This window comes from Brachyhypopomus gauderio, chromosome 7 (assembly GCF_052324685.1).
Source record: "Brachyhypopomus gauderio isolate BG-103 chromosome 7, BGAUD_0.2, whole genome shotgun sequence".
NCBI classification, from domain to species: Eukaryota; Metazoa; Chordata; class Actinopteri; order Gymnotiformes; family Hypopomidae; genus Brachyhypopomus; species Brachyhypopomus gauderio.
In genome coordinates, this window is record NC_135217.1 from 20,512,674 (window position 1) to 20,536,979 (window position 24,306).

General features: G+C 48.9%; 1 protein-coding gene across 2 annotated transcripts in view; it reads right to left on the bottom strand.

The window, feature by feature from the left end:
- ago3a (argonaute RISC catalytic component 3a) overlaps nucleotides 1-24,306 on the bottom strand; it is a 30,906-nt gene that overhangs the window by 2,853 nt on the left and 3,747 nt on the right. The window contains exons 2-18 of one of the 2 annotated variants that reach the window (XM_077012452.1): nucleotides 17,647-17,818; nucleotides 17,349-17,469; nucleotides 16,891-17,099; nucleotides 10,711-10,847; nucleotides 8,923-9,057; nucleotides 8,291-8,378; nucleotides 7,501-7,648; nucleotides 6,499-6,618; nucleotides 5,549-5,671; nucleotides 4,532-4,665; nucleotides 3,723-3,907; nucleotides 3,189-3,348; nucleotides 2,908-2,998; nucleotides 2,613-2,807; nucleotides 2,224-2,358; nucleotides 1,571-1,672; nucleotides 90-289 (exon numbers count right to left, since the gene is read on the bottom strand). In XM_077012452.1, the coding sequence (XP_076868567.1) occupies nucleotides 90-289; nucleotides 1,571-1,672; nucleotides 2,224-2,358; nucleotides 2,613-2,807; nucleotides 2,908-2,998; nucleotides 3,189-3,348; nucleotides 3,723-3,907; nucleotides 4,532-4,665; nucleotides 5,549-5,671; nucleotides 6,499-6,618; nucleotides 7,501-7,648; nucleotides 8,291-8,378; nucleotides 8,923-9,057; nucleotides 10,711-10,847; nucleotides 16,891-17,099; nucleotides 17,349-17,469; nucleotides 17,647-17,818 (2,455 nt within the window). Of the gene's footprint in view, nucleotides 1-89; nucleotides 290-1,570; nucleotides 1,673-2,223; nucleotides 2,359-2,612; nucleotides 2,808-2,907; nucleotides 2,999-3,188; nucleotides 3,349-3,722; nucleotides 3,908-4,531; nucleotides 4,666-5,527; nucleotides 5,672-6,498; nucleotides 6,619-7,500; nucleotides 7,649-8,290; nucleotides 8,379-8,922; nucleotides 9,058-10,710; nucleotides 10,848-16,890; nucleotides 17,100-17,348; nucleotides 17,470-17,646; nucleotides 17,819-24,306 lie in introns of both variants that reach the window. The other variant, XM_077012451.1, reaches the window with a different exon arrangement.

Consider the following 24,306-nt stretch of genomic DNA (forward strand, 5'->3'; position numbering starts at 1 on the left):
TTAAAAACATCTCCAAGGCAACACTTCAGCAAGGAAAACACGGTACGACGTGATTCTCCGGGGTGGTTTCCAAGCAACAGGAAGCTCACCTGTCGTGCTCCTTGTCCACCAGGTGGTAGCGGGCGCGGAAGGCCACCAGGTGGGCGTAGTAGGCGGGTGCGGGGATGGAGACGGAGCGCGTGCAGCGCACGTAGGTGTGGCACAGCTGGTAGGTGAGCAGCTGGAACTCGTCGGCCGTGAAACAGTTGTCGTCCCACAGCACGTGGTAGTGGGAGGGGCGGCTCGTCCCCTGGGGTCACATCACATCAACACATCAACCAGCCAATCAAGGAACACAGTCGCTGAACTGGAAGGGTATTAAGTACACGTCGATCACACCACGGAAGCAAACGTACGCCTTATCAAACGGACACAACGCAACAGCGTCACCGATTACTTGCTAAGCTCGATATGAAACGTTTGTTTTTCCGAACGGAAATAATCCAGGAGCATATTTCTGCAGACATGGACTAACTCACAAACAAAACAGCGTAGGTGGCATTAGCACTGGAGTGTCACAGATGGGTACATTAGTTTCAACGTGGAACCTAGGGCTGTCGCGATAACCGCAGTATAGCAATACCGCGCTATTGACGAGAAAATCACAACGTACGGGAATTAACCGCAACATTTGTGTTTTTTTCCATGCGAGGGGAAAGTGCCTGTGCAAGAGTTAAAGTCATTTTCCCATCAACCCCCTGTTATCATCCGGTGCGGCTGATCAACAATCCGTCTCCTTTTTTCAAAGATGGAAACTACGGCAGATGCTCTGGTCAAAAAACAAAACGCGACTTCGTCGGTTTGGGAGCATTTCGGGTTCAAGTCAAATCCACGCAGATCCACTCGCCTGGTGGCGCGTCAATGAGGCTAGATTTCCTCTGCTCTCCAAACTCGCCCGCAAGTACATGTGCATTTGTGCAACAAGCACACCATCAGAGCGAGTTTTTAGTACTGCCGGGAATATTGTTAGCCCTTTCCGCTCCTCACTGAAACCACATAAGGTGAATATGTTGGTTTTCTTAGCGCGCAACAGGGACGTGACAACTCAGGTTTAAGCTGAGACGTTATTCTTCTGGTTAAGGAAAGATTTCGTTTTATTGATTTATTTATTAAATTCTCTTTTTGTGTTTAAAATCTCGTTTAAAATATTTACCCTACACTTTTAAGAAAGCGAAAGAGCATGGGTTCTTACTGCATCTCATTTGACTTCTGTGTTCTCTATTTGACAATAAACACATATTTAACTGCTCTTAAAACTGTGTCTTCTTTGCAATTTAAAAACAATAAGAACCCCTTTACAATAAAAACAATAAAACAATTATATAGCTCTAAAATTAAGATTTTAGACGACAAATGACGCATATCGCGTCATACCGCATATCACGGTACCCCCCACCCCCCCCGCAATAGCACTTGCTGCATAAACAAGGATCGTTCTGATCTCACGCACAGCAGAAGTGAAATGAGAAATGAAGCATGTGTTGCAAAGATGATTATAAGAGCATCTGTGTGTGTGTGTGTGTGTGTGTACCTGTATTCCAGCATGACTGCAGAGGTAAAAGTCAAACTCGTAGGGATGTGTGATGTCCGTGTCCACGGTGGTACCTGCAGGAATGTTCCCGCTCCGACCCACCTGCACGGGGGAAACAGGGCTGGCCATCATTATACGACATCACAATCTGGAATTTCTAATGCTGCATCGTATTTATTTCCAACCACCATGAGTCCCTGCAGTGCTTTTCCACTGTACCCCCCGTCGGTCCTCAGCAGGAGGGCATCTCGGCCCTGTGACCAGAGCTCAGTGCTGCTGCCCTGTCTTACACTAGAGGATTCCCCCCACTACCTTCCGCTTTGCGGCTGGATTCCTGCTGTCCTGCAGGGGCAAGCAGCCGTGTGACAGCACGGGTTCCTGAATGGGCTCATTCCGAGAGCCACTGCTGATGTGAAATAATTACAGACTGGGTACGAGGAGGGGCTCTTAGGAAGATGAGCAATCGAGGCTGTTGCTGGCGAGGCTGGGGGAGGGGCCCTTGAACACAGAGCCCCGCCCCCCTCCCCAGGAGCTGCTCTGGCTACAGTGCCAGTCCCCACCTCACTTCCCAAATGAAGCAGTCTGAATCAGTCATCAGTGATATTCAGAGATCTGACGCCCTGCAGTGTGTGTGTGTGTGTGTGTGAGCTCACTCTCTCGTTGCGGTCAGCACAGAAGAGGCGGGTATGGTGGCGTTTCTGCACCACTATGTAGGTGATGCCAGGCTGGTATTCTTTCTCCAGGCTGATGCAGGCCTCCCGGATAGCCAGCAGCTCATAATACAGCACCTGGTGGGTCAAGCGCACACACACACACACACACACACACACACACACACACACACACACACACACACACACACACACACACACACACACACACACACACACACACACACACACACACACACACACAGTGTTTGTCTGTTGAGCTGCTGTTCTCATGGACAGATAACGACCATAGTCTCATGCTTGGTCTCATCCCACAGTGTCTAATGGAGGTTTCCCTGTTCAAATGCTGAGTATGATCAGATGTGACTGACCTGTCTGAACTGGCCCTCGGACACACCGTCCCTGTAGTAGATGATCCTGGTGGGCTTGTAGCGTGTGGACTTGTAGAACTGGATGAGCAGCTCTCTCACCATGGAGGCCAAGTCCTGAATCACCTCCTGCCGGGGCCTCTGAACCCGCACCGTGGCACAGTAGCGGCTGGGGTGGGCGTCCATACTGCCCACCACCTACAGGGGGGGGGGGGGGCAAGTTGATGGTCATTATGAAGCAGGGTGGTAGCAGCAGGAAGGTCAGGGGTCAGGTTGGAGTGGGAGGAGTCAAACGCACTGCAGCAATGGAGGGCTTCTTCCCATCACCAGCGGGAGGGTGGGTGACATCTGCCCCGAGAAAGATGACGGGCTGCTGGAACACGGAAGGCCTGGAGTAGAGTGCACATGCTCACATTTACACGCTACGATTTACATGCTCACATTTACATGCTAACATTAATAAATGTTTCCTCTTTGCAACTTTTCTTTTATTAGGTCTCTATTTACAACCTAGTTACAACCCATCAAAACACACACCCTATCAAACCATTTCAAAGAGCTGTGGGGGCGGAGTCTCACCGTTGGTGTGGGACCAGGATGTTGTTGATGCCGCCCAGTTTGACGTTGATTTTGAGGCAGAGGTTGGAGAGAGTCTGTGGGGACGTTTTCACCACGTTCTTCACCTGCACACACTGAGTGGCCATTCCTAGGAGTGTGTCTCCTACACGCTTCACCTCCGCTGCACGATGCGCGCACACACACACACACACACACACACACACACACACACACACACACACACACAGAAAACTCACATTAGTGCTTCATTTCACTGTACACACATTCCAGGGTTATTATTTCCCATCTTAAATGAACAGCAGTAACACTGGTAAGATTCTCATTAACACCCATAAACACCCTCAGTATAACCTTTCAAACTCTGCTCATGGGCACACCAGCAGATATATAGTGACACGCATGTTTATAAAATATTTACTTTTGAAAATATTTGTCTCTAAGACAAAATGTAGGTGTGCATGTAGCTAACTCGGTACAGACGCCCCATCGTGGACCGGCGCCACACACTTCTGCTGTGGGGCTCCCTGGGCGTACCATAGACGGGGGTCTTCCCAGGCAGGATGACGATGATGAGCTGCAGGCCGGAGTAGGTGTTCTTCAGGTGTCTGAACATGGGCTCCACGCTGTCGGCTCCCTGTGCGTACTTGCAGAAGCACGGCTGGCCCTGGATGGGCATCCCCGCGTCCTTCGAGATCTTCCTCAGCTGGTCCGTGAAGCCCCTGCAGGAGAAACGGCACAAATCTTCATGAGGAACATGAAGAACATATAAGCACGTCCACTTACTGCTGCTTTACAATCGCATAAATAATCTTGAAGAGTTGTAAAGGAGACCTGGCATATAAGAGGAACGTAAACAGGCTCTGAAAGCTCACTGAGAACATCATGGTTTCACGTGATTGGTATTCAGTTTCTAGGGCAACACTGTACAACGTCGGGCCTCTCTGCTGCTGTGCTGACCAAACGTCTTGAGCGGAGTGTGTTAACAGCGGGTGATGGCTTACACACCCGCTAAAAGGGCTTCAGGACACCAAGACTTTACAGGGCCTGGACTCCCACGGACACCTGCTGGCGGGCCTTGAGTGTTCAGTGTTGAAGTGATATACTAACAATAAGCGTAAAAAAATGTGCCGTTCTCGCATGCAGAGAACAGCACGCCAGGCCTTTACTAACAGATACGCTGTCAAGTACCTTATAAACCATTTTTGGGTAAAAAGGGGCCTTTAAAAACAGGACTGCACTGCCAAAGCAGGTGATGTGTGGCGTGATTGGGTTTGGTCCAGCCCGGTTCACACGGGCAGGGCTCCCGCCCGTAGCGTTCTCGCTCTCAAGGCTGCAGGTCTTACTTGAGCACCTCCTCGCGACACTGTCTCTGCGTGGCGAAGCAGGCGATGGCCCACATCTTGATCTCCACGCCCGTGTGAAACTGCTTCCCCCTCATGTCCCACACGCCGTGGCTGGGCGTGGCCACCGTCCGGTTCTGGAACGACAGCTCAGGGTTGATGTGCCGCACGTGACCGCGTGAACACACACATCCACCCACCCACACCCAAAATGAGGACGTAAACTATTCAATCATGCAGGTTTTAGCAGTGCTGACTAGCCTCAGATGCTTTACACAAATATGAAAATGTTTATGAAACTCAGAAAATACCAGGTCAAGTTACAAAACCAAAAACTACTTTAACTAGTCTACATTTTAACTAGTTTACAATTTAACTAATCTACATTTTAGTCAAGAAGACAGCATATTAAGAGCTTTTATCTACTGTTTACTATCTATAATTCTAACGTTAAGATCTAGGTTACTTAATAACCATATAATAACAACCACTGTTTGTTGTTACTCCTAATTCTTTAATTGGATTTACTGTCTACACATTACATACAAGTAATCTGTCCAGAAGAGCCACAGTTTAATGGTTTTCCAGCTCCAACAAACATGACTAAGCACACGAGAAGCTGGATATTCCATTCATGAGTAGAAACAGGTCTGTTTACTGCAACACTGTGGCCCTTCTGGACTAGAAAACACACACACACACACACACACACACACACACACACACACACACACACACACACACACACACACACACACACACACACACACACACACACACACACACACACAGCACATCAAGGAAGGTGTTTTGTTATGGTGCCGGTTCGCACAGTGGTTATTGTGCCACACACACACACACACACACACACACACACACACACACAATCACAGCAGCAGAGTTTAGAAAGGGGGTTAGTTCCTCCAGTGGAGGAGCCAGACAGGCAGACAGACAGACAGACAGACGAGGAGAGATGTGTGTGATTTAAAGGAAGGGTACCAGGAAGTGCTCTGAGCTCACCCTGCCCCCGTACTGCAGCATGGGTGCGGGCAGCACGCGGCCCGTAACGTGGGCCATCTCGTCCCGCACTTTAAACTGAAACTCCTGCACAAAGGGGTCTGCTTCGTAGTTGGCACTGCGTACCTGAGACGGGGAGAGAGAGAAAGAAAGAGGGGGGGGGGGGGGGGGGGGGGTGGAATGAAATGTCCATTCATCCAACATTCTGTTTTTCACCGAGTGCAATTTGTGCCCACCGAGACCACAATGTGGCTCTCGCTAAGCTTTTTGCTGAGAAACGCTCGCGCAGAGAGCAGCGACGACCTGTGGGCGTGACGCCCCATATGAATTCAGTCTTCAGTTTGCTTCTGCTTCGCAACACCAACATGGAATCGTTATTTTTAGAAGCTCGGCCGCCGAGCAGGTGCGTCCCGCGCGCCTTTGTTCACGCCGTCACGTCTCACCCCGTCGGAGAGAGTGCGCCCACATCACGTCTCACCCCGTCAGACGTACGAGGGCAGCTAGGCCTTGGCGCCGCTCATACAGACTCGTGCAGACTTCAGTCAGGTTCTGGACGAGAGCCAGCAGTGACCACACAGAGCTCATCAACAGACACTTGATGAAACCCAAGGCCCACAGACCTCAATTAACCTCGGACCTCATCCTCATGCAATTAACTTAAAACTCCCAGACAGCAGGCGCTTTCTGCAATATTTAATAAACGTCTTTGAAGCCCTCTGATGAAGCCAATTCCCAAATGTAACGAAATGCAAATCTGGTTAACTAACTACATGTAGAAAAGAAGCGGATAACTGGCAGAGAGCTGGAGTCCAGCAGTTTGGAAACTTCCGTGCTGAAACACACCAGTTAAACTTGACTACACAGACAGGCCAGGTGTGTTTGAGTAAGAAAAGGACTCTGGCCATCCAGGAACAGGCTGCATTGTCGTCTCCAGACAGCAGGGCGGCACTCACCAATCTGCTGATCTCCTCCTGTCTGTCTGGGGCTGAGCGCGCTGTGGCTTTGATCATTGTGGACGTCTGATTATCCGTCAGTTTCTTGATGCACCTCTGCCCAGCTACGATATTACACACCTGTCACGAAGACAGAAGGGACGCAACAACAGAATGTGTTAAAGGCGTCACTCAAAAACGCTAATTATGCTTATAATCGCTAACCAAGCATTTAAGCTACGCTAATTAAGAGCGTTAAAATTGTGTTAGCACAATGCTACCATTGCCTGACTGCTTTTTCACTGTTAATACTAGGGGTGTCACGATTTTCGATAAATCGATCGAAATTATGTCACGATCTCGAGCCTTGAAGTCAAAAAGAGGATCGACGATCCATCCCTCCAAGCTACGCAATCACCCACACTACGCAAATTAAGGTCGCATCTTACAACTAAAATGTTGTCCTTTTTTTGTTTAAGAAATTTTGTAGGATAGAGTTTAGTTTGTTATGGCTTTATTTGTTCTATTTTGTACTGTTCTTGTATTTTTTTATTATTTATTTTATGTTGCACATTGCTGTTTTAATAGTGCACACTGCTGCTACCAAAAAAAGCCACTAGATAGCAGGTACCCTCTGTGACCTCATTTTTGTTATTAGTATTTGTTGTTTTTGTTGTTTTCCACTGAGAACAAGATTGTTATTTATCTTAATTTAATTATTTAAATTTGACCATTAGTGCCCAATGTGGTGTATTACAGATCACTTGTATCACTTTGCATCACTTATATCAAACCCACCTTTTGAAATAAGATATTGTAAATTTGATTAATCAAATCAATGACTGACCATAGACTAATCTAAAACTGGCATAGGCCTCGCTGCTGTAAATCGAGAATCGAATCTAATCGTGACCCTAAAATCGGAAATACAATCGAATGGAGGATTTAGAGAATCGTGACACCCCTAGTTAATACCAAAAAAAGTTTTTTCAAAGCACTCCTTTAAGGACGGCGTGGTCTCACCTCGAGGGGCAGGTAGGTGTGTTTCTGCTCCTGGCCCACCTGCAGGCAGGGCAGGTGAGGGTACTTCAGCTGCAGGTTGTACTTTTCTCTGAAATACTGAGCCACTGTGCGTTCGACTGTCTGCCCGTTCTCCAGCTGCAGGGGGAACCTGCAGGCAGCCAGAGCGCAAACTTACACCACTGAGACACATACAGCAGGGGGCGCCAGGGAGCAAAGGATAACGTCCTCCCTCAGGCAAAAGATGTAAAGATGCTAGAATAAGTATTTCAAATACAAAAAGCTAAGAATGGACAAAGGCTGGTCAGATCCAGAACAAATGAACAATTTGCTATTATCATTTGCATAACTGTTCTCTACTAGCTTCCAGGATTTATTAACAAAAGTGATTTTCATTCCTTAAAAATTAAGACATTTCAAGACTAGACATTTCTAATAAAAGCTGTGGTATTGTGGCTTTTAGTCTCAACACAAAATAAACGGCAGCGGCCAAACCCAGCACACTCGGGAGCTTAGCCTTCTGCAAGTGCCATCATGCTCACTCGTTCTGCGTCCTTCATGACACGTTGGAGTGACACATTCATCTACTGTAACGTGAGCCAGAGACTCCTAATTAAACCTGGGCCTTGATGAGCTTCAGACACACCCAGTCGTAACAGTCAGATGCTACTGAAGGCCCTGATCAACTGGCTAAGGGCTGGCCCAGAGTTCTGCAGCGTGGCATGCCTCAGAGGCCGAACTTCAGCCCCTCCCCTCTACGCAGGCTCCGCCCCTGAATCCCACAGTGACTCACGTTTGGTGGCTGGCGGGCCGGCGGGTCACGTTACACACCCTGTACTTCCTCCGCATAGTTCCGCAGTGCGTCACCTCCACCTTAAGACCTACACACACACACACACAGGTAGTCAAGAGAATGGAATTAAAACAGCTTATGACGATGAACTACAGGTGGAATGGACCATCTTTAATGCAGCAAACTCTGTCATAACTTCCCCTCCTGATTTACTTTTATTGGAGACACGTGAGACCATGAACTGGGCTCCATAACATACTTATTGAGTCATTACCAAGTTCTCCATCCACTGCGCTACAACAGTCACCTTATAAACTATATATTGCTGCCCTCAAATTATTAAAAAGTGAGACCTTTCCCCAAAATAAAAGTGATTCATCAGATATTGCTTTCTTCCCCGGCTGTAAGGACCAGGATCTGCACTCATTACACCAGATTACACATAGTTCCACATGGTTTTATTCCACTATGAGTCACCGGTCCAGTCAAAACGGGACCAGTCATGTGTCAGCTTTGAAGAAGGAAATGACACATAATTTGGGAGGAAACATGGGTCAAGCAATCTGAGCTCTTAAAAACAAACAGAGATAAACAAAAACACACGACATCAACAGCCACTCAAAACAGCTCACCTTTGATTTCTTTGGTGAATTTGACTCGGTGAGAATCTGTGAGGGGGCGAGGTTGTTCGTCAATGTTGTGGATGTCCAGAACTTCACACATGAACTGGATCACCGGCTGTGCTTTGTAGAAGGCCGTGGCCGACACTAGGTTGCGGGACAGGGAAACAGGAACACCTCGAATGAACACAACTCCCCACGCAAAGTTGGACTCGAGCAGAATCAGCTACTGCAGAAACACCTGGCCGTATTATCCAGGGAAGAAGACTGCCCAGGCACGGGAGAGAACCGGGCATGTGCGAAACCCTTCGAGCATAGAGTAGTCTGTAGTTAGCATGGTGTAAATGAGACTAAGTCATAAGTACTTATGACATAAGTACAACATAAGTACATACGCACATTTTTGGTTATGCATTATAACTATAGAATAACATTATAATTACTGTGATTAAGTGAGATCTAAAATAAAATCATGTTTTGACAAACACTAAAATACAATCTAAAGTCCAAATTACCGAGATGCACGCAGCAGCCCAAGCTGTTTAGCAACCATCACATAATTATGAAAGATCCCCTCACTGCCACAAACACTTCCTGGATTTACAGCACAACTCATTGCAGAAACAGAAACCATAACTAGTCTCCAGAGGCCTGAAGAGCCCAGAATGGCCTGACATGACCTTATAGTTACCCAAGCTAAGAAGCTAAAATAAAATAAAAAACATGTATTTCTCTCAATCCATTTATGGTGAGGAAAAAAACTGTTGTGGGGAACTCTGAGTCCTTGGTGTCGATTTACAGGGTGTGGCTGGCACACAGATGAGCCCCGATGTGTTCCACGCTTTCGTAAACACACACACACACACACACACTCACACACACACTCCGTGGCAGGATTCTCTGATGCCACTCCTGAAGAGCCTCAACATTGCAGGTTTCCGGCTCAGTCCCCAAACCTGCAGTTCAGACACAGCCTGGTAAGGAGCAGATGAGCTGAACGCTGAGGTTATGGGTGTTCAGTTCTCTGAGGAACCTCTGTGGTTTCTTCACTTGAGACAGGACAACCAATCAGGGCAACCGTGACACTCAGGACAGCGCAACCTTGCTTCTTACCTGATGAGCAAGAATTTGGGGGGGGGACCACCGGGGAACCGGAGAACCACTGGGTTGGAGTAAGGAAACCTCTTAACTCCACATAGTCCTATTGTGTATGTGTGTAACGACAACTAACGGCTCTGGGCATTTAACAAGCCATGACCCATTTCCAGCACAGCCAGGAGTGAGAAATCAGATGGTAGCAAGATCAATAAATCAGGTAGTAAGGTCAATAAATCAGGTAGTAAGGTCAATAAATCAGGTTCATCATCATCACTAATTGGTACTAAACTTGCACCAAGGAGTCGTTAAGACTGGAAGCCAAGCCTCAGTCATCTGCTCTTAAACGCCCTTTCTGCATCTACTGACTCCATTATGAGAAATAGGAGGGTGATGATAGAGAACTGCTTTCATAAGGGCAGGGGGACAGTGGGTGGATTGAAAACAGAGTTCAGCCCACTGAAAAACAACGTCTTTCACTGAAGAGTGGGTGTGTGTGTGTGGGAGAGAGGATCACTCAAAGACAGAGAGCAGGAAGAAAGGGAGAAAGAGGGACAGAGGGGGGGGTGGGGGAGAGAGCTGCCCCCAACACCCACAATCAGATGTACGTCGTCATCAACCCATCAGACATTCAGTCAGAAAGAGGCTGCCCCTTGTCTCCATAGCAACACTCCAAGCAGTTCCCACACACTTCCTGCCTCTTACCGTCAATGTTGAGCATCATCTTCCACATGGCGGGCCGCACGGACTGGTGGAAGCCGAACCACACCTCCCTCCCCCCGCCCAGAGGATGGTCGTAGCCCTCCGGCGCCGAGAAGAACGACCGACCCACCGGCGTGTACCTGGAAACAACAGGCAGAGAGGGGGCGGAGCAAAAGGCTGAATCAGATCGGTAGAGTAAACGTACGTGGCTACGCGTACTCCTGGAATGCGAACGTACACGTCTTGGGTCGATTCTTGCACCCGTGACTCCATCAAAACGGACACCCGCCTCCTTCCACGTCCACCTCTTCATGTCAGTCACTTGTACGGGCCTTAACTTAAATATGCAGAATAATTCTGCTGTTTTGGAGGTTCTGATCATCCGAGACGCTGCTGCTTTGAGCAGAGGTCACACAGACCCCTGATCCATGACTGGCTGCACCTGGGCCAGCAGCTCACACTCCAGCGCCACCGTCTCCCGGAGCTCTACAGGTTAGTGCAGGGGTGGCCAACCCGTCAGAGACCAAGAGCCACTTTTTTATACTGTGTTACGGCAAAGAGCCACATCATACATGGGCATGTAAATTGTTGACAGGAGGTGGTGAGTGTAGATTGTTGACCGGAAGAGGACAGTGTAGATTGTTGAGGGGGGTGGGGATGGCGAGCGTACATTGTTGGGGGGGTGTAATGGACAAAAATAAGTATTATATCGCGATCGATCGATCGCCAGTAGTTGGCAAATTTGTAACTCGTGTGAAGACAGTCAAATGCGTGTTTTCCACTACGCCCGTTTTAAAAGTATTAGCGGCTCGCTAGGCTTGTAAACAAACCGCGCACCACGAAGATGTAGCAGTGTGTCGCCCTCAGAGTTGATGAGGTAACCAGGCCATGGCACAGACCGTTAGTGCAGGTGAGCGTGCAGACCGGCTGGGGAGCCGCATGAAACCAGGCAAAGAGCCGCAGGTTGGCCACTCCTGGGTTAGTGCATAAAGGACCAGGGAAGAAGTCTTCACACTAGACTCAGACCATTACTGAGCCCACTGGGACGAAGAACGAAAGCTAAAACGCCGAGCACAACAACCTCCACCTCATCTCTGTGGGGGGACTGAACCTCCACCCCATCTCTGTGGTGGGGGCTGAACCTCCACCCCATCTCTGTGGTGGGGGCTGAACCTCCACCCCATCTCTGTGGTGGGGGCTGAACCTCCACCTCATCTCTGTGGGGGGGGCTGAACCTCCACCTCATCTCTGTGGGGGGGCTGAACCTCCACCCCATCTCTGTGGTGGGGACTGAACCTCCACCTCATCTCTGTGGGGGGGCTGAACCTCCACCCCATCTCTGTGGGGGGGCTGAACCTCCACCTCATCTCTGTGGGGGGACTGAACCTCCACCTCATCTCTGTGGTGGGGACTGAACCTCCACCTCATCTCTGTGGTGGGGACTGAACCTCCACCCCATCTCTGTGGGGGGACTGAACCTCCACCCCATCTCTGTGGGGGGACTGAACCTCCACCCCATCTCTGTGGGGGGACTGAACCTCCACCTCATCTCTGTGGTGGGGGCTGAACCTCCACCCCATCTCTGCGGGGGGACTGAACCTCCACCTCATCTCTGTGGTGGGGACTGAACCTCCACCCCATCTCTGTGGGGGGACTGAACCTCCACCTCATCTCTGTGGTGGGGGCTGAACCTCCACCTCATCTCTGTGGGGGGGCTGAACCTCCACCCCATCTCTGTGGTGGGGGCTGAACCTCCACCCCATCTCTATGGTGGGGACTGAACCTCCACCTCATCTCTGTGGGGGGGCTGAACCTCCACCCCATCTCTGTGGGGGGACTGAACCTCCACCTCATCTCTGTGGTGGGGGCTGAACCTCCACCCCATCTCTGCGGGGGGACTGAACCTCCACCTCATCTCTGTGGTGGGGACTGAACCTCCACCCCATCTCTGTGGGGGGACTGAACCTCCACCTCATCTCTGTGGTGGGGGCTGAACCTCCACCTCATCTCTGTGGGGGGGCTGAACCTCCACCCCATCTCTGTGGTGGGGGCTGAACCTCCACCTCATCTCTGTGTGGGGGGGGGGGTCCGTCCGTTTAGATTCAGCTCCCCTCTCCCCCCTCTGGTTTGGGTACAGGGTCCCGTCATGTAGGCAACCTACTACTGGAAGGTTTTCACTGCTTAAACATGGCCATAAGTAAACACCCCATAATGTGTACATGTAACGTATAGAAATAAATGCAATGTAATACATGTTGGATTTGCGGTTTGATGGAGCCCAGGCTACTGAAGAATGATGATCATTTGTTGGGAATCCTGACTGCAGCGGTTGTGTAAACTACACGCTACTTTCCAGTGCAGCCATTCGAGACTGCCAAGATTTTGCCCAGGACTCCACAGGTGGGCTGTTTACTGCACACCGTCCTGTCTCTCCTGCTCTCTGCACTTTCCCAGCTCCAACATGTCGAGCGGATCATTATAGAGTGGTAATGTCTTTAATACGGATAAGGGGGAAAAAAAGAAAGAAATATAGCAAAAAAAAAGATGACTGGCTGTTGCAAGAAATAAATAAACAAATGCATTTGCCAATAAAACTGAGAAACTGAACTTGCAAAAATTCTTTGCAGCAACTCTTTTGCAATTTATTTCTTTTGAGTTTTTTTTTTGGTTCCAGCACCCCCCCCCCCCTCCCTCCCCGTGTCTCCCTCTTCTGTCATTTGCAATGCTGCTTTGACCCCTTTTTGACATGGGTGGGCGGGGAAAGAGAAGGGGCGTGGCCAGTGGAGGCGGAAAATTACATTCGTGAGGCATCATCAGAAGCACAAAGAAAAATTTTGCATTGCAAAAGAACTGCTGCAAGATAATAAATAGACAATTGGTCAGTTGTGTTTGCAATTGCAATTTGTGGCTTCGCCTTTGCAATATTTCTCTTTTCTTGTCCATATAAAAAACCCGATTTTGGAAAATGCGTGTCTGTCTGAGAACTGGGCTCGAGGAGACGCAGCTCCCCTCATAACTACAGGAACGCCCCACAGGGAAGACATGGCACAACTATGGAAACACTACTTGCTGTCTTTTAAAAGACCCTTTGCATGTTCCTCGCTGAAGTGATGTGAACTCGGCCAGCTCATCAGCTGCTGATGTACGCCTTCAAGCCTCCAAAGATTTTAAGAATTTATCAATTAAAGTTTAGTCAAATTTAAGATTCTGCTTTGGATGACTTCTTTATGAGTTGAGTGATGCATAAAATCAGAACAAAAAATACATGTAGTAGAATGTGTGTAACAGCATGTTTTGTTAAAGATAGCCATGTCACAGTTATTCACCCTTATATAATATTGTTGCTTTTAAAGCTTTCTGACAGCTTTTATGGACTAAAGTGGAGTTGAAAGAAAATGAAGGCTTTGGAATCTCCATAATGATCCTTCATTTACTTTAGCTGTCATGCATATATAAACCTCACCATGAAGGCACTCAAGGTGAGTTGCAATCATTGGAAAGACAAAGGAACTTTCACAAAAGCTTATTTCATCACACCTAAAGGTTCTTGGGTAGAAGAACATGTCCAAAACCTAGCATCTCAACTTGGTCATGAAAAACTAAGAAGAACCCCTGTGTGAGTGCAAGACACCTACAGGATGACGTGATGAAGGCTGGAACAAGTGCTTCAGCGGCAACTGGACCTCATGGCCACACATGCTCCCCACTCTGGACCACAAGGAACATCAAACAGTTGACTAGAATATGCCAGGAGGAATTTGGAGAAGGCTTCAGAGTCTTGGGATACAGTTCTATGGACTGATGAAACCAAACTGGAACTGACTGGACACATGGACCAGCGGTCCAGTGGTCGGACATGTGGAACAGAAGAAGACCATCCCCACAGTCAAACACGGAGGTGGGTCATCAATGATGTGGGGCAGGACCTGGTAATCTTGACTGTGTACCTGGCATCATGGATTCCCAGAAATAGCAGACCATTATAAAGAGGAATGTGATACCTTCAGTTAACAAATTAATCCTTCACAATCATTGGTCCCGAGCACACCAAGTCAACTTGGTTGAGAAAAAGATCCTGGAATGTCTTGGATCGGCCTTCTCAGTCACCAGATCTAAACCTGATCTTGTAAATCTGTGGTGAGATTTAAAGAAGGCAGTTGCAGCATTAAGCATCCCTGAACTAGAGTCTTCAGCACGAAAAGAATGGGCCAAGATTCCAACTGAGAGGTGTAAAAAGCTCATCAATACTTAGTGAAAACGTTTGTCGGAAGTTCTAAAATCTAATGGATGCTCCACAAAGTATTAAAGCTGGAGGTTGAATGAGAATGCACATGTGTTAAGTTACATTTTTCATTTGAACTTCAAGGTTAAGTCAACTTCTGTTGTCAAAACAGACATGTACCAACAAATACTGTTGAGGTCATTTGTCATTATTTTGCCATCACTATTAGGGCTGCCACAAACGATTATTTTTATAGTCGATTAATCACCGATTATTTTTATGATTAGTCGACTAATAGGATCATATGTTAATTGAATATAACACACACAGCTTATGGCACTAGAATGCAGCTGCTATTATATAATCATCATTTGATTTCAGCTATATGCAAACTAAAAATAAACAATTTATATCACAGTTCATTAAACCTTTAATGAAATATGCAGTTGGTTGCAACAAACAATTATTAAAATAAGGATAAGGCACTGGCTTAAACAACACAAAAATAAATACATTAATAAAGAATTTTTTTTTAGGTTTTTCTTTCTTTTATTTGTCTCTGGCATCAAACTTAGCTACATTTAAATCAAATTAGGTAGGTACCTGAAACAAAAAAATAAAGTTTTGGTCTCACTGACTTGTGTTTGACAGAAAACACATGAATGCATGCTAAGACTAATGAAACAAATCGCCATCGCTAATGCTAACTTTTACAACTATCAACATGAGTAAGTACTAAGTTAACGCTCTGTTTACACCGATTTTAACAGCTAACTAGCAGTTTAGATTACTGAGATGACGGTCCCTCTTCATCACTGTCACAATCAGCCACAACCTTTTCAGGTGCTCGTGCATCGCGGTTGTGCTGCCGTGGAAGGAAAGTTCTGCCTTGCAGATATTGCATTGCACGCGTTTCTCTTTCATTTTCTTAAAGTGATCCCACACTTTTGAGTTCCGTAGCCGGGTAGCCATGATACCAGAGCCTGTCTGTATAGCGTCCTGGGATGTCGTTTCCACTACTGCTCATGTGCGTCAAGGACAGAAAGGCAGACACAACAGTGGAAACTGCAGCAACAGTTTGGAGAGAAAAAACAAAAAAAAAAAAAAAAAAAAAAAAAAAACCAATGCATCGACTATTAAATTAGTCATCGACTATTTTAATAGTCAACTAATCGTGGCAGCCCTAATCACTATAATGTTTTTCTGAGGCGAGGGGGTTGAATATTTCTGATATTAACCACTGCTAACCAACATCTGTTCATTTCTTCCTGTCGTGCAGTATCAGTAAAGTTCCACAGAAACAGGTGAAATTGTTGAACTGGACTTTGTGAAAGTTTCCGAGCTGGTTGTGACCCGGCTGGTGGGAGAGCACTATGCGGAGCTCCAAGGTTAACTGCTTGTACTCTGCACTGTAATTCTGAATGAGTGTGGGAACGTTACAGATGTACAAGGCCTCACGTAACAACAAACCTTACAACAACAAAACTTTTACACAGGAGATTCTACTGAAGCTTTAGAAGTGATCCTTCGGCTGAATGGTATGCAAGAGACCCAGGTTCGGTTCGGCAACCAACAGCATGTCACTTACAAGCTAGCCATGTTTTCTCTACCAAATTAAGCCAGCCGGGAGATAAGACAGGACCAGCTGCTTTCACGCACAGATCAGATCTACATTCAGACCGAAATGTTTGCTTAGCAAATCGAAACATCACAAAGTCACGTCTGATGCAGACGTCAAGACTAATAACTCTAATGAGATTTTTTGTAAAGGGGGGGGGGGCACAAATATGCCCGAACTGAATGTTTGCCATCTCATGCACGCAGCAGAGCATAACCTTCATGCAAATATGAAACAGCAGGTCTATCAGGTAGCGCTTGCCAGGCTGCCACTCCACATTCCGGATCACGTGGCACGTGCGCTCACGTGCGACAGGCACAGAGGACGGAGAGCGTCCACTCACTTCATGGAGGGCAGGTGTCTCAGCACCACGTCCACGGCGTGCACCGGGTTGGTGCTGACGGGCTTGTCCAGCTCCAGGGGCTCGGGCATGCTGCGGCCCGTCAGGACCTCGTGCAGGAGGTGCCAGCTGACCAGGGACACAAACTTGATGGAGACCTTAAAAGGCCTGTCTTTGCCCCCTTCTCCGGGCAGGGTGACGTCCAGGTCCACCTGTGGAAGAACGCAGCACACTTTTAACGGGCCGAGACACTACATGTTCGAGTGGGGTCATTTGATGGTAAAAGCACTAGAGGTTCTACAAAGAGCAAATAAGCTTACGCAAGATGTGATGACTCACAGACCACTAGAGCTCCGGTAGACTATTAAGCAACGAATAAAGACTATTCTTTATAAATAACGTCATTTCCGAGTGAGCTGGCAGCAGAAGGAGAACGGGGTGCACGTCGGACCCGGGCTTACCCCCGCTGGAGCCACGGGCAGCGGGTTGGCCGTGTAGAGACTTTTCTTCCCATCGTAGACTGGCCTGCGATCCCCAAAGATGGTCACCTTGAAGTGCTGCACCATGGAGTCCACCACCTCCCTACAGACACACACCACAGACAGTCTGCATGTGTCCCCAGGCAGGTTAAGAAAGCCAGGGCTGTCCAAACAGCAGCCGAACAAAACGCAAGTTCGTAAGAAAATGGCGGTTCATAAGGCCGGGAGGTGCGAGACCTCCGTCAGACGGCACCATCACGTCCTCTCCCACGCGGCGTACCTGTTGACTCTGCGTGGGCACTTCTCAGGCTTTATGTCAACCTCATAGAGGTAGACGTCCATCTTGGGGATCTCCACCTGGAAGCAGTTGGCCAGCAGCTTGATGGGCTTCCCCATGGTGCCATAGCCGGGCCTCCGCGGCAAGGAGAAGAGGGACTGGGCCCCAACGGCTCCTGGGGGGGCAAAGGAGGGCCAAGCTTTTGGTTAAAGGCATCACTGAAATGCAGAATACTATAGAGAAGACACACGTCTGGTTAAATGTGAGCGTTCACTAGATATACTGTCAGCTCCCATATTTGTATGGGTTAGGGAAGCAGGAGAAAACTCAATATCTGCTGACTATGTAGAACACGAAGACCCTAGCATCCCCTGACTGTGTGAGTGTGTAACGTTTTAGAATTAATTTGTGTATGGTTGATAAACATTTTTATATTTGTATCCAAAACTTTTTTTTTGGTTTCTTTACATTTTCTAGTCAAAAACAAACCTTTGAATGTTGGATCTGCACAAATCGAGTTTCGACTGCAGACATCTTTCATATTAAATCATGGAAAAAAGTTAACTTTGTTAAGCATGCTTGACTTACAACAAGAGAAATCAATAGATTAACATGGCAAAATATGGAATCACCAGGTTTAGAGACATAAGAGCACAGAACATCCCCCTACAGCATGTGCATGTAACAGGACGGTTACTATGACAGCGTTACAGCTGGTGCTTGTGTAAGGCTGTATCAGTTCAGTACTGGGCTTGGCCATTACATGTGGGAAAAGACATAAGTGGATAAGAAAAGCTGTCAGTGCAGGCGTGTGTGGATGCACTACTCCACAGCGAGCAGACAGAGGCCGTCACCAGCAGCTGCTAGCGGTTTCCTGACACGGTGTCACCCTCGGCACACTAACAGCTTCTCCTCTTTGTTTTCTTCTTTTTTCTGTTCATAAGACGTCTTGCGCGTCGGGCGTCTGGGAGGAGAACAGTGACCCGGTGTGGGGGGAGAGCACGCTGCATGCTGACACAGCCAGGGCTCACGTCACCGGCGGCCGCCTCCGAGGCGTTTCCGGCCCGCGTCGTCTGTGGCCCAGCCCGTGCCAGAACCACAATGCGTCACACGACTCCACCAGCGCATTCTAGAAGACACAAGTCACTCGAAATCCACGGCCCGGCGAATCGCGTTAAAATCTCGTGGCCCCACGTGTGCCGAAAACTTCCTTCACAAACCGACGCCATTCACACGTTTCCTGGAAACGGCGTCTGTGGTTCGCTCTCAAAGTGACTGACGTGCCAGCTGATCCACCAAATGAAACGCGGAGGCTAATCTTGCATCTGCAAACATGCCATCGCAATGCCCCGCCACGCCCCCGCCACGTCCCCGCCACGCCGTTCTCGTAAACAGAAACCTCCCTGACGCCATTCTTGCAAAGCGAAATGGGAAGAGTGGGCAGGCAGACGGCAGCCCCGCCGGCTCGATCCTACGCTACGATCTGAGAGAAAATAAATAAATTAAAAGGCAAGAGGGGGAAGAAGAAGAAAAAAGGAAAAAGGCGAATGTCAGAGCGTGTGACTCACTGCCGCTTGAGTCATAAGGCCCTGTGTTGGAGGCCCTCTGCCTCGGACCAGTCCCATTCAAAAGCAAAGGCAGCTCAGAGAGCAACAGCTGCTGAGGCAGCCCAGGGACGGCTCGTCAGCTTTGGGCTTTCAGGGGGGTTTTGGTTGTTTGTTTCAAGGTTCTCTCCCTGGGCTGAGTGCTCTCCCCCTGAAGACGCGGCCCAGACTGCAAAGCCTGTGCCTGCACCACACACACACACACACACGGTCGGGGACAGTCAGTTTCCAGACCCAGTGTGGTGAAAATGGTGCTTCAGGTGAGATGCTGTCCCACAAACACAAGCAATCACATGTATGCTTGTCGAAACAGCTGACAGCACAAAAGATGGCTGTGTAGAACATTTTGAGGCACTTTGACTGGTGTGGACGGGGTGAGAGGCTGTGGGCTAGCTGTTCGTTCCCCTGGGGGCAGAAGGGGGCAGACAGTGACGTGGAGCAGGAGGAGGTGGTGGTAGTGGAGGTTGCCATGTTCCTTACACCTACTCACCCAACCACACACACACAGTACTCAACTCATGAGTCATTAGATCAACGCTCCGAAACATTCTCTCTCTCTCTCTCTCATACACACACACCTCATGGCTAAGTACTTTCTCCCACACCCACCCACACCATTACATGTACTTCATTCATTTGTGTGTGCGCGCGCACACTCTAAGGTGCATCACATCATCAGAGCTTACAGAAACGCTGCCCTCACCGTGCGAAGCGGGGGGGTGGGTTGGGGATGTGGGAGCGATCGCGCAGGAAACAGAACAAAACTAACGTAAGCGAACATCTGCCCAGGACGCACCTCTGCACGGCTACGCCAACACGGCTCAGAAGATCGTGCTTCCAAAAAACAAAACTACACCATTTCTACTACATGGAAGACAAAACATGCCTAAAAGACCAACCTGAGCTACATACGTGTGTGCGCGCGCACATATAACATATTAATTACACAGAGAAAGTGTATAAAGAGGGCTTTTCAATTCATGTGTTTCCTTTCACAAGGTGGAGAGATTTTAATGAATGTTTAGAGTAGTGTTCATTAGCCCATAGGAGACCACCAGTACATGCAATGGAGAAATGAGGTCTGACAGTCTGAGATCAAGGAAGAGGAAGAAGGAGATCAAACTACTGAAGCCCTCAGCTTCTTCTCAACATCTGGTAAAGCTGACCATGTTTTAGGGACACACACTGACTCACAGCCACTGCCAGAGTCTCTGTGAATGAACCTCTGATGAAGCTGCTGCACGGTGGAATATCTAAAATGCAGAACTCATGATACTATAGAAACAAGACAGCACCAGTTCCAACCATTATCAAACAACAGCGCAAACCGTGCAGCCTTGTAAATATTTGGCTATGCACCTGGTCAACAGGGAAGCCTGAAAGGAACACACAGCCTTGCAAAATAGTGCTCAGTACGTGGCAGCCTTGGTCTTGAAGACAGACACAGTGGGCTGATTCTGCATGTTAAACCAGGACATGTGATTAGGTATCTGCTTAATAGCCTGTTGGGTAAGTAGATAGATTGCAGGGAATTATACAAGATGAAATTTGTATTATAATAAATGTACAAATGAACAAAAAGAAAATGGACCATCCATGTTGGGTTTTTAATATAAAATATCCACTGTGTTTTTTGTTGCAAAGCGTAATAACAGTATATAATTTTTTTTATCCCCGATACAGGTTGCAATTAAGAAATAGTAGTGGTGTGTTCAGCCTCTCACGGTGCACTTTGAGACTCATTTATTTATTAATTTTTTGCAGTTCTCCTTAAAAGCACTGATGGAGTACTGTATGAACTCTCTCCACTCTGTCTGCCAATTTAGCATGTGTGCATACTAGAGTGAACACACACACACGCATGCGCGCGCGCTCTCACACACACACACACACACACACACACACACACACACACACACACACACACACACACACAATACAGCTGTTGTGTGTCTAATCCATAGAGGCCTTGGTTGTGGGAACTGGGTGCATGTTCTGTGCAGGGGCAGAATGGCGTCAGTCACAAGGTTGAGCCTCTATACGCAGGCAGGGCCGAGACTTCTGTGTGTGTTCGGGTCAGTGAGTTTGAGATGAGACGCACAGCAGTGTGTTAAGTAAAACCCCTACTGCCCAAATCCAGTCATTCTACAGAGCCAGACATTAAGAAGGTACCTGAGAGTACGAGTTCTGAAGCAGGCTTAATCTAGTCTCCAGGATCCAGGAGACTACTGCTGGTTTAGTCCAAGTTCTTCCGTGAATGCCAACCTGGGATTACAAGGCAGGCAAAAGTCAAGGGCCTAGCTTGGGCGGGATCTGGCACCTGGGCCAGCGCGTGGAAGGAGAGCAGTGTGGGCCCAGAACGCAGGCCTGAGTGTGGCTATATGAATGAGCCCTATTCTGGGTCTGGATTTCTCCACAGCTGAGTGAATAGAAGGCTCTGTTGCAATGAGGACCGCCACACTACAGCTGAGAGAAAAAGTAAGAGAGGGATCCACAATAAAGGGGGTCCACTGCTCAGGGACACCCACGACTACACTGCTGTGGGACACTCACGTCTACAGAGACACCCACGTCTACACTGCTGTGGGACACTCACGTCTACAGAGACACCCACGTCTACACTGCTGTGGGACACTCACGTCTACAGAGACACCCACGTCTACACTGCTGTGGGACACTCACGTCTACAGAGACACCCACGTCTACACTGCTGTGGGACACTCACGTCTACAGAGACACCCACGTCTACACTGCTGAGGGACACTCACGTCTACAGGGACACCCATGTCTACACTGCTGAGGGACACTCACGTCTACAGAGACACCCACGTCTACACTGCTGTGGGACACTCACGTCTACAGAGACACCCACGTCTACACTGCTGAGGGACACTCACGTCTACAGGGACACCCATGTCTACACTGCTGTGGGACACTCACGTCTACAGGGACACCCACAACTACACTGCTGAGGGACACTCACGTCTACAGAGACACCCACGTCTACACTGCTGAGGGACACTCACGTCTACAGAGACACCCACGTCTACACTGCTGTGGGACACTCACATCTACAGAGACACCCACGTCTACACTGCTGTGGGACACTCACATCTACAGAGACACCCACGTCTACACTGCTGTGGGACACTCACATCTACAGAGACACCCACGTCTACACTGCTGAGGGATCCACGTCTACACTGCTGTGGGACACTCACGTCTACAGGGACACCCACGACTACACTGCTGAGGGGAACTCACGTCTACAGAGACACCCACGTCTACACTGCTGTGGGACACTCACGTCTACAGGGACACCCACGTCTACACTGCTGAGGGGAACTCACGTCTACAGGGACACCCACGTCTACACTGCTGAGGGGAACTCACGTCTACAGGGACACCCACGTCTACACTGCTGAGGGGAACTCACGTCTACAGGGACACCCACGTCTACACTGCTGAGGGGAACTCACGTCTACAGGGACACCCACGTCTACACTGCTGAGGGGAACTCACGTCTACAGGGACACCCACGTCTACACTGCTGAGGGGAACTCACGTCTACAGGGACACCCACGTCTACACTGCTGAGGGGAACTCACGTCTACAGGGACACCCACGTCTACACTGCTGAGGGGAACTCACGTCTACAGGGACACCCACGTCTACACTGCTGAGGGGAACTCACGTCTACAGGGACACCCATGTCTACACTGCTGAGGGGAACTCACATCTACAGGGACACTCACATCTACAGGGACACTCACATCTACAGGGACACTCACATCTACAGGGACACTCACATCTACAGAGACACTCACATCTACAGAGACACTCACATCTACAGAGACACTCACATCTACAGAGACACTCACATCTACAGAGACACTCACATCTACAGAGACACTCACATCTACAGAGACACTCACGTCTACAGAGACACTCACGTCTACAGAGACACTCACGTCTACAGAGACACTCACGTCTACAGAGACACTCACGTCTACACTGCTGTGGGATACTCACATCTACAGGGACACCCACGACTACACTGCTGAGGGGAACTCACGTCTACAGGGACACCCACGTCTACACTGCTGAGGGGAACTCACGTCTACAGGGACACCCACGTCTACACTGCTGAGGGGAACTCACGTCTACAGGGACACCCACGTCTACACTGCTGAGGGGAACTCACGTCTACAGGGACACCCACGTCTACACTGCTGAGGGGAACTCACGTCTACAGGGACACCCACGTCTACACTGCTGAGGGGAACTCACGTCTACAGGGACACCCATGTCTACACTGCTGAGGGGAACTCACGTCTACAGGGACACCCATGTCTACACTGCTGAGGGACACTCACGTCTACAGAGACACTCACGTCTACAGAGACACTCACGTCTACAGAGACACTCACGTCTACAGAGACACTCACGTCTACAGAGACACTCACGTCTACACTGCTGTGGGATACTCACGTCTACAGGGACACCCACGACTACACTGCTGAGGGGAACTCACGTCTACAGGGACACCCATGTCTACACTGCTGAGGGGAACTCACGTCTACAGGGACACCCATGTCTACACTGCCGAGGGGAACTCACGTCTACAGGGACACCCACGTCTACACTGCCGAGGGACACTCACGTCTACAGGGACACCCATGTCTACACTGCTGAGGGGAACTCACGTCTACAGGGACACCCATGTCTACACTGCTGAGGGGAACTCACGTCTACAGGGACACCCACGTCTACACTGCTGAGGGGAACTCACGTCTACAGGGACACCCACGTCTACACTGCTGAGGGGAACTCACGTCTACAGGGACACCCACGTCTACACTGCTGAGGGGAACTCACGTCTACAGGGACACCCACGTCTACACTGCTGAGGGGAACTCACGTCTACAGGGACACCCACGTCTACACTGCTGTGGGATACTCACGTCTACAGGGACACCCATGTCTACACTGCTGTGGGATACTCACGTCTACAGGGACACCCATGTCTACACTGCTGTGGGATACTCACGTCTACAGG